Genomic DNA, 17,312 nt, shown 5'->3' with positions numbered 1-17,312 from the left:
TTAACTGACCCTGGCCTGTTTTATGGACTATGCTTTTGCCTACCGCTTGGACTGATCTGTTGCCCTGCTACTATAGTACACAGGGATCTCACATATGTGAGGGGCTCCAGAATAGTTTTTCCGGATAGAGATAACAATTTTTTTTGTTTTCTCCCGGTTTTGTAATTTCCGGATTAGGGTCTGGAGTCTGGAGGCTTCATAGAGATTTGGGTGGGTCGAAGCCTCTACCCCTGTGCCCCTTTGCACAAGTCTTACCCGATTGCGGCCCTGAGCCTTCTGCTGACTTACTGCCATCATGCCTTTGCCTGCCGCATGAACGGACCACACCTCTGCCTGCTACCTGGACTATGCAAATAATTTGCTGTAGCAAGAGGCAGTATGTTTAGGAAGGGCTGGAGAGCGGTACAATAATGAGTGTCTGCAGGTAACAGTGTACCAGGACCAATATTATGGCTGTGCTGGCTGTCTCTGCCTGGACAATTCCTATGGACTGTGCTGTGCCAACTATAGACAATATTCCTGCCTGCTGCCTGGATAGTTATTATTGCTGTTTCTAAGCACATCCCCGACTGCTGCCTGGACCAGTGCTCTCTTCTGTGGACACTACTAAAAGCACAGGTAATACTTTTTTTTTATCCTTTCCGCAATAGAATTTATTTTGGATTGTAATTCTTGGTATGTACATGCTATGTGTTAGAAATATGAAGGGCCTTCAAAAATGATAGGTTGCCAGGAAATTATCTATGAAATGTATGCTCCTAGAACGCCTGATGGTGCTACTTGGATGTTGGGCCTCTGTATGTGGCCAAGCTGTGTAAAAGTCTCACACATGTGGTATCCCCATACTCAGGGGGAGTAGCAGAATGTATTTTGGGGTGTCATTTTTGCTATGTGTTGGAAATATCTTATAAATGGACAACTTTGTGTAAAAAAAATGCGTTTTTATTTTTTTTCCACATTTTCCAAAAACTCCTGGAAAAAACTAACCGTTCAAAAGACTCATTATGCCTCATAGATTATACGTTGGGGTGTTTGCTTTCCAAAATGGGGTCATTTTGTGGGCAATTCCTTTGTCCTGGTGCTCCAGGGCCTTCAAAAGTGTAATAGGTGGTTGAGACATGAGATGTGCAATTTATGCTCGTAGATCGCCTGATGGTGCTACTTCAATGTTGGGCCTTTGTATGTCGCCAGGCTGTGTAAAAGTCCCACACATGTAGTATCGCCATACTCAGGAGGAGTAGCAGAATGTATTTTGGGGTGTCATTTTTGCTATGTATTTGCTATGTGTTGGAAATATCTTATAAATGGACAACTTTGTGTAAAAAACTGCGTTTTCATTTTTTTTCCACATTTTCCAAAAACATCTGGAAAAAAATAACAGTTCAAAAGACTCATGATGCCTCATAGATTATACATTGGGGTGTTTGCTTTCCAAAATGGGGTCATTTTGTGGGCAATTCCTTTGTCCTGGTGCTCCAGGGTCTTCAAAAGTGTAATAGGTGGTTGAGACATGAGATGTGCAATTTATGCTCGTAGATCGCCTGATGGTGCGACTTCAATGTTGGACCTTTGTATGTGGCCAGGCTGTGTAAAAGTCCCACACATGTGGTATCCCCATACTCGGTAAGAGTAGCAGAATGTATTTTGGGGTGTAATTTGTTGTATGCATATGCTCTGTGAGAGAAAAAAACAGTTAATATGAACATTTTGAAAAAAAAAAAAATCTTTCTTTTGCAAAGAATTGTGGGAAAAAATTACAACTTAAAAAAACTCACCATGCTACTTACTTAATACCTTGGAATGTCTACTTTCTGAAAAGGGGTCTTTTGGGGGTATCTGTACTTTTCTAACTTGTTAGTACCTCAAGAAATGAGATTCACCTGATGTACTGAAGGCCTGATCAGATGTTTTCAATTTTCAGTGATTGGCACCATAGTTTGTAGACTCTATAACTTTCACAAAGACCAAATAATATACACTAATTTGGGTTATTTTTACCAAAGATATATAGCAGTATAAATTTTGGCCAACATTTATGAAGAAAAATTACTAATTTGCTAAATTTTATGACAAAAACAAAGAAAAAGGCAATTTTTCACAAAATTTACGGTCTTTTTTTATTTATAGCACAAAAAATAAAAAACCCATTAGTGATTAAATACCACCAAAAGAAAGCTCTATTTGTGTGAAAAAAAGGACACAAATTTCATTTAGGTACAGTGTTGCATGACTGAGTAATGGTCATTCAAAGTGTGAGAGCACCGAAAGCTGAAAATTGGTCTGGGCAGGAAGGGGGTTTAAGTGTCCTGTATTGAGGTGGTTAAAGTTCGGACCGAATCCCCAGCGTCTTAAAAACCACAAAGAGATATGGCCAGGAAATGAAATTGAAGGCCTTCTGAAGGTCCAACGATAATAACATACCCTCTTGTTTGTTTCCCCCCTCCCATCCCGATTGCTGTATCGAGATTAGGTCTATCGCTCTTCACACTTGGTCAGGTCCCTGCCGTTCTGGGATAAAACCTACCTGGTTCTTGTGAATATATTAACCTATAAATGCCGCTAGACGGTTTGCTGAAACTTTGGTTAAGATTTTTAAGTCATTATTAATTAAAGAAATGGGTCTGTAGTTCCCCACCATTCCGATATCTTTTTCAGGTTTGGGTATTACGGAGGTGTATGTCAAATTCAGTTGGTTTCCTAATGGGGTTCCATTTAGCTTTGAGTTGAAAAATCTAACGAGGTATGGGGTTAGGGTTTCAGCAAATGTTTTATAGTAGGGTGTTGAGAATCCATCTGGCCCCGGTGCTGTCCTCCCTTTCAATTTTTTAATAACCTCTGCAACCTCCTCAGATGTGATGTGTGCTTCTAGTTCTGCTCTGTGATTTTCACTTAAAGCTGGGAGGTGTAATTCGCCCAGGAACGCTTCTATTTGTGTAAGATTCGTGTTTGTATCCACTCTGTATAGATCATTATAAAAGTCCTGGAAGGCCTTCATTATACGCTGTGGGTTCAGGGTGAGGGTGCCGTCTGCCTGTCTAATTTTTGGTAAGTAGTATGATTTATGTCTAGGGGAGAGTTTTGAGGCAAGCATGGGCCCTATTTTGTCCTTTCACTGATAGAACTTGGCCCCCGTCCATCTAATATTTTTGTCGGCTTTTGCTGTCAGAGCCAAGTTTACAGCTACTTGAGCCGTGTCAAGAGTGGCCATAGGGACACCCGTGGGGTATCTTTTGTGTTGTTTGCTGAAACTGGTGAATTCTTTCTCAAGCCTCTCTATTTCTCCTAACCTTTCTCTTCTCTGTAGTGCAGCAATTTGCATGAGCTTGACCCGAATGGTCACTTTGTGGGCCACCCAGAGTATCTGCTGAAATATCCTCCACATCATTGAGGCGGAAGTATTCCTGTAGAGCCCGTTGTATTTCAGTGACTCTGACGGGATCATTCAGGATGGATTGGTTTAGCGTCCAGTGGGAAGTATGCTGTCTAGGTGCGTCTCTGCGCTTTGCTAGTAGAACCATTGAGTGATCCAACCAGGCCACGTCCAGGGTGGTGGATTTAATGGCTATTGGTATGTGACGTGTGGAGAGTAGGATATGGTCAATTTTCGAGTATGACTGGTGTGGGTTTGAGAAGTGTGTAAAATCCCGATTGGTAGGGTTTAGGTCCCTCCATATGTCTGCTAAGCCGTATTGGAATATCATTCTCGCTATTTGAATACTAGCTTTACGAAAGCCATAGTCGAAAGCCATAATGGAGTCACCTTCCAGGATTGTGATGCCCTCCGTTAGAGGTCCTAGGTTTTGAAACATTCGCTGAAAGAATTTTGTCTGTCCTCTGTTAGGGGCGTTGTATGATATGAATGAGTATTGATGGTCATCTAGAGTTCCTTTTACCAGGAGGAATCTTCCCTCCTGGTCCCTGTGTTCCAACCGTGGGGTAAATTTGCAGCGTTTAGAGATTAAGATCACTACTCCCTTTGTTTTGTCCTGGGGGAAGTGTGTATGGATGAACGAGGGGGTGTACCGTGCCGGGAAGTGGGTCTCCTGCAGGAGGACTATGTCAACGCGGCAGGATTGGTATACCTGAAAGGCCTTCTGTCTTTTTACGGGTGAATTTAACCCCTGTGCGTTATGAGAGATTATTCATAGGGGAGGGGTTGCTTTATTGTCATTAGCCATGGAGCAGACAGAGATGATCTCTAATCGTTCTATGGGCTCTTGTCCCAGAGAGGAGATGAAGAGAACATGGTTGGTAGTGGGGCTGTCGGGGCTTCCAAGGCCACTTCCCAGTGAGATAGCATCAGTAGGCTGGCTGAAAAAGAGAAGAGTTTAGCAAAAAGATAGGAAAAGAGGATGTATAATTTCAATAACATGAGAACAGTGGGGCTTATAACTGGCCTGGAATGAAAGGAGGGGAAAGGTTCCCTTCTTTCATTCAGAACAAATATTTTTTTATAGCCTGTAATCAGGGCTATTTTCCTACCACACAGAGTTGAAAACAACATGTCTGAGTGGCAGGAGGAGGCGCAAGGCATCTGCCCCGGCCCTGACCAGCAGTGAAAAACTTTTAACATGAACTTATGTGGAAACAACACTACAGGTCCCCCCTTTGTTTGCGTAGTCTGGAAGGTCCAAGTGAGAGAGACGAGAAGAGTGGAAGGTAATGTGATTGATAGGGGAGGCTTGGGGTATCGGTTCATTCTTGTGGGAGGAGCTGGGGCGAAAACCCCTAAATTTGTCATTGGCAACAATTGTGTAAACTGGTGTCGAGGTTCATCCTTGAGGGAAAAGAGTTCTCAGACAGAAATAAACAATTGGATCAAGGTTACTGGAATCAGGGGGGTAAGTTATCCCTGACTCTCTTGGGCTTGGCTTTTCCCCATAGTGTTGAGGTGGGGCTCGTTGGGGTGGGACACTTGGCTGACCCTTGGCTGCATGTTTGAAGTGTCTATCACAGACTCCTGGGTGATGAGATTGAGGTCTAGCAGTAATCGTTCGGAAGCTGTGAATTGCATGTTGTTTACCCTTAGGAGAATTTTAGGGCGAAGGGAAATGCCCAGTGATATTTAATGTCCCTCTTAGTAAGGGCGACGAGGAGGGGTTTTAGGGATCTCCTTTTCTGAATGGTGAACGGGGAGATATCCACGAATATCTGGATAGCTTGTCCCTGGAACTGGAGCTGTTCTTGTTGGCGGGATCTCTTCATCACTTCTTCCTTGATGGAATAAAAGTGGGGTTTTACCACAATGTCCCTGGGGTTCCGTTTGTCCTGGGTGGGCCCAGGGATCTGTGGGCTCTATCCATTTCCAGTTTGTGTACAGGATCAGAGGGTATAAGGGTTATGATAACGTCCTGTACTGCTGACTGAATATCATTAATGGATTTGGGGAGCCCCCTGATCCTAAAATTGTCTCTCCTCAAGCGATTGTCAAAGTCGTTGATCCGGGCATTGGCTGTATCAAGTTGCTCCTGAAGAAAATGTAAATGATCTGTATTTTGATTTGCCCTGGAAATAGTAACATCCAGTTTATGTTCTATAGATTCAATCCTTGTGCCCAGGTTCTGGAAATCTGACCGAATGTCTCCAGTGATCCTGTCCGCCGTTTGGGTCAGTCCCTTATCCAGCAGCTCTGAGATTTTGGAGAAAAGATCAGAAACATGGTGACATCAAGGGCTGGTTCAGCTGGGGCTGGGCTGGAGTCTGGGTGTGTGGGGGTTTATTCCAGTGGGGACAGTCCGTAGGGCCCCATGGAGTGCTCTATGAGGGACACTGGGGACTAGGGATGAGCTTCGAGTTCGAGTCGAACTCATGTTCGACTCGAACATTGGCTGTTCGCAAGTTCACCGAACAGCGAACAATTTGGGGTGTTCGCGGCAAATTCGAATGCCGCGGAACACCCTTTAAAAGTCTATGGGAGAAATCAAAAGTGCTAATTTTAAAGGCTAATATGCAAGTTATTGTCATAAAAAGTGTTTGGGGACCTGGGTCCTGCCCCAGGGGACATGGATCAATGCAAAAAAAAGTTTTAAAAACGGCCGTTTTTTCAGGAGCAGTGATTTTAATAATGCTTAAAGTCAATCAATAAAAGTGTAATATCCCTTTAAATTTCGTACCTGGGGGGTGTCTATAGTGTGCCTGTAATGGGGCGCATGTTTCCTGTGTTTAGAACAGTCTGACAGCAAAATGACATTTTGAAGGAAAAAACTCATTTATATGTGCAAATCAGATTCATCACACACCCATTCCAAATCCAACCTCCCTCCTCTGGAACACAAGGCTCTAGAGCTACTAACCCATAATGAATCCATTGTCATAAAACCAGTTGACAAGAGGCGCGTAAGCCCAGAGCTCTGCACTGTGCCGACCACACAGCTATGATAGCCGCAGAGAGCAGCCTGCAGGAACCCCACCAGTAACGGCGGAACGAAGGGGAGACCCCCGTGCACCGGTACATGCCAGGAGGGAACGCCAGGAGAGCCCTGGGATCCCAGTTCGAATCCCTAGACAACCGGGACATATCCAAGATGGCGGCTGCGTCTCAGGCACTAGACCAGGCCGCGGAGAATTCTGCAGCAGCCAGGCAGCCAGGCAAGTGCTGACACCTGCAACCCTTTTCTACACTCCCCAGATGCCAGACACTGTACATGCTGGCCACACTCCATCACCAGCGTCCCCAGTAGGGATGAGCCGAACACCCCCCTGTTCGGTTCGCACCAGAACATGCGAACAGGAAAAAAGTTCGTTCGAACATGCGAACACCGTTAAAGTCTATGGGACACGAACATGAATAATCAAAAGTGCTAATTTTAAAGGCTTATATGAAAGTTATTGTCATAAAAAGTGTTTGGGGACCTCGGTCCTGCCCCAGGGGACATGGATCAATGCAAAAAAAAGTTTTAAAAACGGCCGTTTTTTCAGGAGCAGTGATTTTAATAATGCTTAAAGTCAAACAATAAAAGTGTAATATCCCTTTAAATTTCGTACCTGGGGGGTGTCTATAGTATGCCTGTAAAGGGGCGCATGTTTCCTGTGTTTAGAACAGTCTGACAGCAAAATGACATTTTGAAGGAAAAAACTCATTTAAAACTACTCGCGGCTATTGCATTGCCGACAATACACATAGAAGTTCATTGATAAAAACGGCATGGGAATTCCCCAAAGGGGAACCCCGAACCAAAATTAAAAAAAAAAAATGACGTGGGAGTCCCCCTAAATTCCATACCAGGCCCTTCAGGTCTGGTATGGATATTAAGGGGAACCCCGGCCAAAATTAAAAAAAAAAAATGACGTGGGGTTTCCCCTAAATTCCATACCAGACCCTTCAGGTCTGGTATGGATTTTAAGGGGAACCCCGCGCCAAAAAAAAAAAAAAAAAACGGCGTGGGGTCCCCCCAAAAATCCATACCAGACCCTTATCCGAGCACGCAACCTGGCAGGCCGCAGGAAAAGAGGGGGGGACGAGAGTACGGCCCCCACTCCCTCCTGAACCGTACCAGGCCACATGCCCTCAACATTGGGAGGGTGCTTTGGGGTAGCCACGGGGAATGCCACAGGGAAGTCCCGTCAAGTCACCGTGCGTCAGAGGGGGCGGGGTCACTGGGTGGCCCCGCCCCCCCCGTTATTTAAGAACTGTCAGACGAGGAGCGCCGTCACACAGCGGGAGCCTCCCTCCATGCCAGCATGGATTGCGGAGCGGCCCGGAGAAGAAAAGAAGAAAAGAAGAAGAGAAGAAGAGAAGAAAAGAAGAAGAGAAGAGCGGGAGCCTCCCCCCCATGCCATGGGTGCGGAGCGGCCCGAGGAGAAGAAGATAGAAGACGCCGCGGAGGAGATGCTGGACGAGAACGCCGGAGGAAGAACCAGAAGAGCCAGAAGAACCAGAAGAACCAGAAGATGAAGGAAGATAGAAGAAAGAAGAAGCATTTAAATAAAGGAATTGTCAAAAACTGTCTCTTGTCATTTTTAACATTTTTGACACTTTCTTCGTGAAATGGTAGGGGTACTTATGTACCCCCTTACCATTTCACACAGGGGGGGGGCCGGGATCTGGGGGTCACCTTGTTAAAGGGGGCTTCCAGATTCCGATAAGCCCTCCGCCCGCAGACCCCCACAACCACCGGCCAGGGTTGTGGGGATGAGGCCCTTGTCCTCATCAACATGGGGACAAGGTGTTTTGGGGGGCTACCCCAAAGCACCCTCCCAATGTTGAGGGCATGTGGCCTGGTACGGTTCAGGAGGGAGGGGGGGCCGCACTCTCGTCCCCCCTCTTTTCCTGCGGCCTGCCAGGTTGCGTGCTCGGATAAGGGTCTGGTATGGATTTTTGGGGGGACCCCACGCCGTTTTTTTTTTTTTTTTTGGCGCGGGGTTCCCCTTAAAATCCATACCAGACCTGAAGGGTCTGGTATGGAATTTAGGGGGAACCCCACGTCATTTTTTTTTTTAAATTTTGGCCGGGGTTCCCCTTAATATCCATACCAGACCTGAAGGGCCTGGTATGGAATTTAGGAGGACTCCCACGTCATTTTTTTTTTTTAATTTTGGTTCGGGGTTCCCCTTTGGGGAATTCCCATGCCGTTTTTATCAATGAACTTCTATGTGTATTGTCGGCAATGCAATAGCCGCGAGTAGTTTTAAATGAGTTTTTTCCTTCAAAATGTCATTTTGCTGTCAGACTGTTCTAAACACAGGAAACATGCGCCCCTTTACAGGCATACTATAGACACCCCCCAGGTACGAAATTTAAAGGGATATTACACTTTTATTGTTTGACTTTAAGCATTATTAAAATCACTGCTCCTGAAAAAACGGCCGTTTTTAAAACTTTTTTTTGCATTGATCCATGTCCCCTGGGGCAGGACCGAGGTCCCCAAACACTTTTTATGACAATAACTTTCATATAAGCCTTTAAAATTAGCACTTTTGATTATTCATGTTCGTGTCCCATAGACTTTAACGGTGTTCGCATGTTCGAACGAACTTTTTTCCTGTTCGCATGTTCTGGTGCGAACCGAACAGGGGGGTGTTCGGCTCATCCCTACTGGGGACGCTGGTGATGGAGTGTGGCCAGCATGTACAGTGTCTGGCATCTGGGGAGTGTAGAAAAGGGTTGCAGGTGTCAGCACTTGCCTGGCTGCCTGGCTGCTGCAGAATTCTCCGCGGCCTGGTCTAGTGCCTGAGACGCAGCCGCCATCTTGGATATGTCCCGGTTGTCTAGGGATTCGAACTGGGATCCCAGGGCTCTCCTGGCGTTCCCTCCTGGCATGTACCGGTGCACGGGGGTCTCCCCTTCGTTCCGCCGTTACTGGTGGGGTTCCTGCAGGCTGCTCTCTGCGGCTATCATAGCTGTGTGGTCGGCACAGTGCAGAGCTCTGGGCTTACGCGCCTCTTGTCAACTGGTTTTATGACAATGGATTCATTATGGGTTAGTAGCTCTAGAGCCTTGTGTTCCAGAGGAGGGAGGTTGGATTTGGAATGGGTGTGTGATGAATCTGATTTGCACATATGTATTAGGTCAGAGTAGACTACCTGATAAAAGGTTTGAAGATAGGGACCCTTATTGTGTGTAGAGTTAAAAATTGATTTGGGGCATAGGGCATTATGTGTATGGGTGTGGATCATAGATTATGTGTTATGTGTATGGATCTGCATTTCTATACTAAGCATTGCAAATATGTTGTTTTATCCTATGTGTACCTTTCTCCCCCCAATTCCCCCCCCTCCTTTCCCAAACGCTCCCTCCCATGTACGCATTGATGTGGATTAGTATGTACATAAACCCATATGTTGCTAATAATTCTTTAATAATTATTAATAGTTCACCATTAATGTTTACATATGTATCTGAGCTTTACAATGGTCCCCTGTCACCACCGAGCTGTTTTGTGGCCATTTACATCCAGTGCACATGCTGGGACCCGTTGTCCCATAGTGAAGCTAATCATATAAATAGCACTGCCACGGACACTACCACCCCAGGCCAGTAGAAGGAGCAGCCCATCCCATCAAACTGTAACAGTGATCCCGGAAGTAGCCCAGCTGCCCATGACGTCATTTCTGTGCGTTCCATGGTGGTTTCGGACGCCTTCCTGGTGGCCACAGGACGTGCTGCTGACTCTCCGACCACATTGGAGCCCATTGGATTCTTTCTTGGACACCTGGAGCTCTGGGATCCCACTACAACATCAGATTACAGATGAGCCTATGTTTTTACGTCCTCTTGTGAATGTTTATGGCTACTTTGCCATTCAAATTTGCTTGTAATATTGCACTTAGGGGGTGCTTCCTGTGTTCTCCCTTCTTTTCTGCATACAGAGTCAGCTCTCTCTGAGGACAGCAGCTGCTTTATCATACCACCATCCCGTCCTTCAGACTGACGAATCACCCACAGATTGTATGTTATTGATCCATCTTTATGTCTAGTCACTAAGTTTTTTTGCGCTAACAGTAAATTGTTACCATAGCTGCAGCTTTTCTGACTGCGACACTGGTGTTTCCCCCTTTTTTATTTTTTATATCGTTTTTACATTTCTGTCAGTGTCAGTCCTCAATTTAAAGTGCACCAAACACCACTTTTCAGTCAATAAAGTGCATCCAATCACACATTTCCCAGTTTCTATTAAATTTGGGTAATAACCCCCCCATCATGTCTGGGGGGCTAACAAGGAGAGGCAGATGTTCCCATTCCACTATGAGGGGGCCAGCAGTGTCTGTGTCCACAGGCAAAGGTGGACATGGTCCTTCCTCAGGCAGGGCACATTTGTCTCTGTTTAGTGATGTTGTCTATGCTATCCAGCCACAGAATGCAGAGGAGGTGGTGGACTGGCTTACTAAATCACCCTCATCCTCCTCATCCTCTGTGACCCAAGCTGACACTAGTGCACTGTCCACCGCAGCTGCCAGAGTGGCTTAATCTGCTTCCTTGTCCACAGCTACTCCTGCCATAGCCCCAGCATCATGAGCCATGAGCCTACAGAGAGGGGAGAACACTGATAAACAACAAATTGGCAGTCATGTTCCCCCAGCCACAGTGTATGGTCAAGTTGGCTTCAGTGAAGATGAGGATGGAGGGGATGATGATGATGAGGTCACTGACACAACTTGGGTGACGGATAGAGCAGAGGAGGAAAGTGAGATGGAGGCACAACCCCAATGAAGCAGGATGTCCTCCAGAGGCAGCCATCATGAAAGAGTAGAGAGCAGCTGCCCTATTCCATCAGATAGTGGAGTTGTTATCTCCCAGCCTACTTCTCACAGCTTATCTGTGTGGGCCTTTTTTAGCACATGTACAGCCGATCACACTGTTGCAATTTGCAACCTCTGCGGCAAGCAGATCAAGCATGGCAAAAACACTAGCCATTTGAGTACCACATGCTTCACAAGGCATTTAACCTCTCACCACTCAGCCCGTTGGCAAGAGCACCTGAAAGACACACACAAGGGACACAATTCTTCTCCTCCTCACTCCTCACCATTCATGTCTACCCCTGTTATATCTCGTGACCTCTCAGCAGCCTCCACTGACAGAGATGATGGTATAGCAAAGGGTGTCCAAGGTCCTTGCAACACATGTGCCAGCAGCACACCAACAGCTGTAGACTATAGCAGACATTTTTTTCTGCCCCAGCTGCTGCACCAAAAAAAAAAAATACACTCCCTGTTACCCACATGCCCAGTGTCTAAATTCCTGATTGTCTAAATAAAGAATGCTTGCAAGGAAAATCAATTTAAATGTCATTATTTTTCTTTATAAATGTCTGTTTTGCTACAGCTGGTTCTATACACAATACAGATGTGCCACTTTACATGCAGACTAAGGGGATCCCCTAAGCACTACATTTAAAGGATTTATTTTTTGCATTGGTACATGTCCCCCAGGGCAGTATCCGAGCCCCCATACCCTTTTATGGCCAATAACTTGCAAATAAGCCTTCAAAATGGGGACTTTTGATTTTTCAAGTTCCGGTCCTATAGACTTTAATAGGGTTCGCGGTTCAGGTCCAAATGATTGCGATGTTCGAGAGTTCTGGCACAAACCGAACTGGGGGGGGGTGTTTGGCCCATCTCTAATGTTCAGCAGACACACCGATCACCCAGCTCGTAGGTGTATGCTTGGTGATCCCGAGCCACACATGAGTTGTCGATTGCGAAGGACATACGTAAACATTCACCCGCATCAGCAAAGCAGGTAATTGAAATAATAAACATGTTATACCTATCTGCTCTGTGCAATGGTGCTGTCTTGTAAAAATGTAGAGAGGGTGTAAAAACCTTCTCTTCTCAGACACGTGTTATGTCAACAGTGTCTTAGGCGTTTTGTTCAAAAGTTCAGTAGCCAGACTGTCTTAAAACAAAGTGTGAGTTTATTTGGTCACACTTGGCAACAACTTGAAAATATATACAAAGTTAAATTCTTCTTACAGCTTGATGTAGTAAAACAAAAGATAATAGGAACAAAAACTTATATCAGAAAGTTCAAGAGATGTTTTCAGCTCTGTCTGTTCTTCTCTGTCAGAGAGATGTCCGCTCTAGCAGCTGTTTGTGAGGTAGGCTGTATTTAGGCCTAATGTAAACAAAATGTCTTCTGTAGAGTAAGGGCTCTTTCACACGGGGCGGATCAGTGATGATTCGCCCCGTGAACACCCGCTGGCTCAGCGGGGATCGCTCCGCCGATCCCCGCTGAGCAGAAAGATGACAGGTCCATCGCTGCACGCTGTGCAGCTACGGACCTGTCAGAGCGCCGCTCTCCCCTATGGGGGATCGGATGATGACGGACCGTAGTGTCCGTCGTCACCCGATCCGATCCGAAAACGGATGGAAAAGTAGGTTTTTCCTCCGTTACACTTTTCGGATCGGAGCGGCGTCGGATGTCAGCGGACATGTCACCGCTGACATCCGACGCTCCATAGGGATACATGTATGTCCGTTTTTCATCCGAAAACGGAAGGATGAAAAACGGACATACGGATCCCCCGTGTGAAAGAGCCCTAAGAATGCGTGTGTCCTTCCTTGTGTGTGTGAAAAAGTAGTAAAGTCCTTCTGTGTGTGAGTGAAGGATATGTGTTGTGTGTGTCGTGTAGTGAAGTGTCGTGCGTCCTGAAGTAAAGTGTCACTCTGTTTTTATACTATTTCAAATCTACTAGTCAGCAAGCTATAGCCATAACCATATACGGCTAGAACTAAATATGAAATGATCATATTCGTGATTATTCTAAATATTCTCTTTGCCAACAGCTGACACGTCTCTTAAGCTTCTTTGATTGTCAGTAACACACAACAGATTCTTATAAAAAACTCAAGGTGAATGACCTTTCCAAATGGCCGAATTCTTGTAATGGATATTCTTTAAGCTACAGAAATGCAATTCTGTACCAAACTTTACAAATGCATATTAAACTATAATTGGATACATATAAATATATATATTACTTCACACAAACTCAATCTAACTAACTAATTAAATAACTATATCAAATAACTAACTATATTATAGATAATATATGTTTTTACCTTTAAAAAGATCTTTACAATAAAGTCTATGACAAATACTCTGAGTATATTCTTATCTGTGAAACCACTGACCTACTGACCTTTAGTCATTAACCCTGTACATGGGGAACAACTGGCACAAAAATGACAAGCACACAACCTAGCTATTTCAAGATTCGTCTTATGCTGAGCTGAGTGAGCTTTTTCAATGTCAAAGCATAAAAGGGAACTCAGACTGCATACTTACAGATCTTGATAATAAAGCCGAATTAATATAATTATTCTACATGTCTGCTCCTCTTTTTCTGCGAACGTGCTCCTGTGTCTGTCCATAGATGCACACAGTGCAGCTCCGTCCCTCCCCCTGCTCCCTCCTCACAGGATTTTACTGACAGGCTCTCAGTAAAGCCTATGAATGCAGGAAGGGAGCAGAGCGGGGCTGCCAGCACTGGATGGAATGTTTTGTCAAGTAGGTTTTTAGGAAGGGGGACGCACAGTAAGTGGTGAAATGTTTTTTTATCTTAATGCCGGTGTTCCGCTCGGCGTATAAGTTCCCCCCTCTACTGCGCCTGCGCAGTAGGTATCGGCAGAAATAGCCGAAGCACAACAGCTGAAAATCAGCTGTACACGGCGCCTGGAAGAGGGCCCCTCGCGGGCTCGCTTCGCTCGCCACGCTTCGGGCACGGCCTCGCTGCGCTCGGCACTTTTAGATTCCACCTCTAGGTCCACTTGGATGGTGGGGAAGGAACCTGGACCCAGAGTGCAGGCGCCGTGTACAGCTGATTGAAGCATTTGAGCTTCGGCTATCTCCGGCGGCTGAGAGTAGTATGCACTGCGCAGGCGCTGCGCCTGCGCAGTACAGGGGGGGAACTTATCCGCCGAGGGAACATTCTCGGCAAAACACCGGGAATGCTTTAAGGTAAAACATTTTTTAACTTTGGAACCACTTTCATATTTTAATATGCCCAGCTTAGAAGCTACCATTTTCCACCTCAACAATGGGTGACCCCACCCTTTCATTCACCTAAACCCATGTCATAAAACCAGACTGTGGTTCCACCCTGACTGCCCTCCCCTATCTGCTAAATCTCTTCCTACTCCTCTCCCCTGCCCCCTTTCCCCTCATCTATTACACTTTCCCTCCTCCTCTCCTATAAATCCTTACTCCGTTCTCTACCCCAAAGAACACTGAGCATTCCTTAAGGGTCCCTCAAAATTACAATACCAGAGAATTGGAACACTGAAGCTTAATCACCCCTTGACTTGCCTATGAAGCTCCACATTGTTAACATGGGGAGAGACAAGGCTGAACTTCAGAGTGTGGCAACTAAATTGGCAAAGAATGCATCCTATATATACCTCTTTTTCTCTTCTTCTTTTCTGTCTTATACAAACTGTTCCTCATTATCTCCTTGACTTGCCACAAAGACAGAGATTATTCTTATTGTTGGCTTTGCTTTACCTTTTGCTAGTAAAGATCGATCCTGATAATGCAGCACAATGGTACAGCCTTGATGTTTTCTATTCTTGTTGTACTATTAAAACTTAAATAAAGAATGCAATAAAAAATGGGAGACAGGGCCAGAACACAGTTACTCTATACCAAGAATTGCCTGAAAAATAACCTTTTTAATGCAGGATTTAAAAAAAATGAAAGCTGCAGAGTTAAAAAGATTGAAAATTGGGTTATTTAAACATGATCTACATTAAAGTGTTATAATAAACCATATTACATCAATTGTTGTTATTTTATTTATTTTTTTCAGAATATGTTTCTTCTTTGTTTAACAACCTAAATATACAAATGTATATCAACCATGTAATTTTCTGTATCTCTGTTTTTTAGGTTATTTCCAAGTCTCAGTATCATCACAGAGCTAACACATCCAGCAAACATGAGATTTATGCAATTTAGGGCCAAGGACTGTTATTCATTAGCTCTTTCTAAGTTGGAGAAGGTAAGAATAAATAAAACACATACTGTATCTAGTAGTGGTTTGTGCCTTTTAGGCCAGGTTTACACATGTGCGGACACAGGTTCGTGCCTGGGTTCCGGTGCAGTTCAGGTACAATTCAGGTCTGAATTTTAGCCTGAATTCACACCTGAACCGGACCCAAAGAAACACTGGACCCATTTTCAATCCAGACCGTGAGCCACCCCGGACATGTGTGAACCGGCTCCATTGGGAGTCAGTCACAATTGCCTGTCAGGTGAAGTGGATGTGGGAAAACCTGCATCCAATTTGCGTGTTCGTGTGAACTCAGCCTTAATATCTGTTAACCAAGACATCGTTGGATAGCTTTGTTCAAACATAAAGTGTACAGAGTCATTCTATGCGACTGTACATTTTTAACACTGTGACTGGTCATAGAGAAACCCCCTCTTGCAACAGAAGAAAAGGAAACCTATGAATGAATGAGTCATTATTTGGTTTAGAAGCAAAACACAGATCATCACAGCAACAGATAAGGATAGTTTTTCAAACTTTTCATTCTTCATTCTTTCCTCTCTATGTGACCTGTAAATTAACCTATCACCTCCCTTATACTGCACAATAACCCTCTCATATCTATCCTCTCATATCTATCCTCCCAGTGTATTTGACATGTACATTAACCCCTCCATCTCTTCGATCTGTGTGTATGACCTGTATGTAAGCACTGTATCTAGTGCACCATTTACAAGCTCCATGTTTTAACCCCCCAACCCCCCCCCCCCCCGTTACCAGCATTTCTTTGTCATTTCCAGAAAAAAGTGACAAAAAATTAGCTCACCTTGGCGTGTCTACTTTCCAAAAATGGGAATGTTTGTATTGTCCTGGCATTGTTAGTTCTATTTTTTGGTCTTTTTTCTTTTATATTGTAAAAATGTAAAAAAAAAAGAAAACAGTGGCTAATAGATGTCATCAAAAAAAAGACTTTATTTGTCTAAAAAAAATTCATCTGGGTACAGTGTTGCATGATGGAGTAATTGCCAATCAAACTATCACAGCACTGGAAACTGGAAAATAGCTTTATGATGAAGGAGTGTTACAGGGTGGTACTCAAGTGATTAAGCTCTGATCAAATCACTATCTAGTCTTCTAGCAATTCCTACAGTATATAGGGACTAAATAGTTTTTTTCTGATATGGGGTGGTAAAAGAGGTCAGTTTGATGTAAATAATGTTGTAAAAATGTGTCCTCATATCTTTGTTAACCGCTTCAGCCCCGGAAGATTTTACCCCCTTCCTGACCAGAGCGTTTTTTGCGATTCGGCACTGCATCGCTTTAACTGACAATTGCGCAGGCATGCGACGTGGCTCCCAAACAAAATTGACGTCCTTTTTTTCCCACAAATAGAGCTTTCTTTTGGTGGTATTTGATCGCCTCTGCGATTTTTATTTTTTGCGCTATAAACAATATAAGAGGGACAATTTTGAAAAAAAACACATTATTTTTTACACTTTGCTATAATATCCCCCAAAAATATATAAAAAAACATTTTTTTTCCTCAGTTTAGGCTGATCGTATTCTTCTACATATTTTTGGTAAAAAAAAATCGCAATAAGCGTTGATTGATTGGTTTGCGCAAAAGTTAGAGCGTTTACTAAATAGGGGATAGTTTTATAGAATTTTTATTAATTTTTTTTTTTTTTACTAGAAATGGCGGCGATCAGCAATTTTTATTGTGACTGCGACGTTATGGCGGACATGTCGGACATTTTTTACACATTTTTGGGACCACTGTCATTTATACAGCGATCAGTGCGATTAAAAATGCATTGATTACTGTGTAAATGACACTGGCAGTGAAGGGGTTAACCACTAGGGGGTGGGAAGGGGTTAAGT

General features: G+C 44.3%; 1 protein-coding gene across 3 annotated transcripts in view; it reads left to right on the top strand.

The window, feature by feature from the left end:
• Positions 1–17,312, top strand: part of LOC141103379 (potassium channel subfamily T member 2) — a 2,416,326-nt gene that overhangs the window by 1,805,831 nt on the left and 593,183 nt on the right. For all 3 annotated transcript variants that reach the window (XM_073592891.1, XM_073592890.1, XM_073592889.1), the window contains exon 22: positions 15,329–15,440. In XM_073592891.1, coding sequence (XP_073448992.1) covers positions 15,329–15,440 — 112 coding nt within the window. The remainder of the gene's footprint in view (positions 1–15,328; positions 15,441–17,312) is intronic.

This window comes from Aquarana catesbeiana, linkage group LG07 (genome assembly GCF_042186555.1).
Source record: "Aquarana catesbeiana isolate 2022-GZ linkage group LG07, ASM4218655v1, whole genome shotgun sequence".
Classification (NCBI taxonomy): domain Eukaryota; kingdom Metazoa; phylum Chordata; class Amphibia; order Anura; family Ranidae; genus Aquarana; species Aquarana catesbeiana.
Note: the sequence above shows the minus strand (reverse complement) of the source record. Positions and strands in the feature narration are given on the sequence as shown.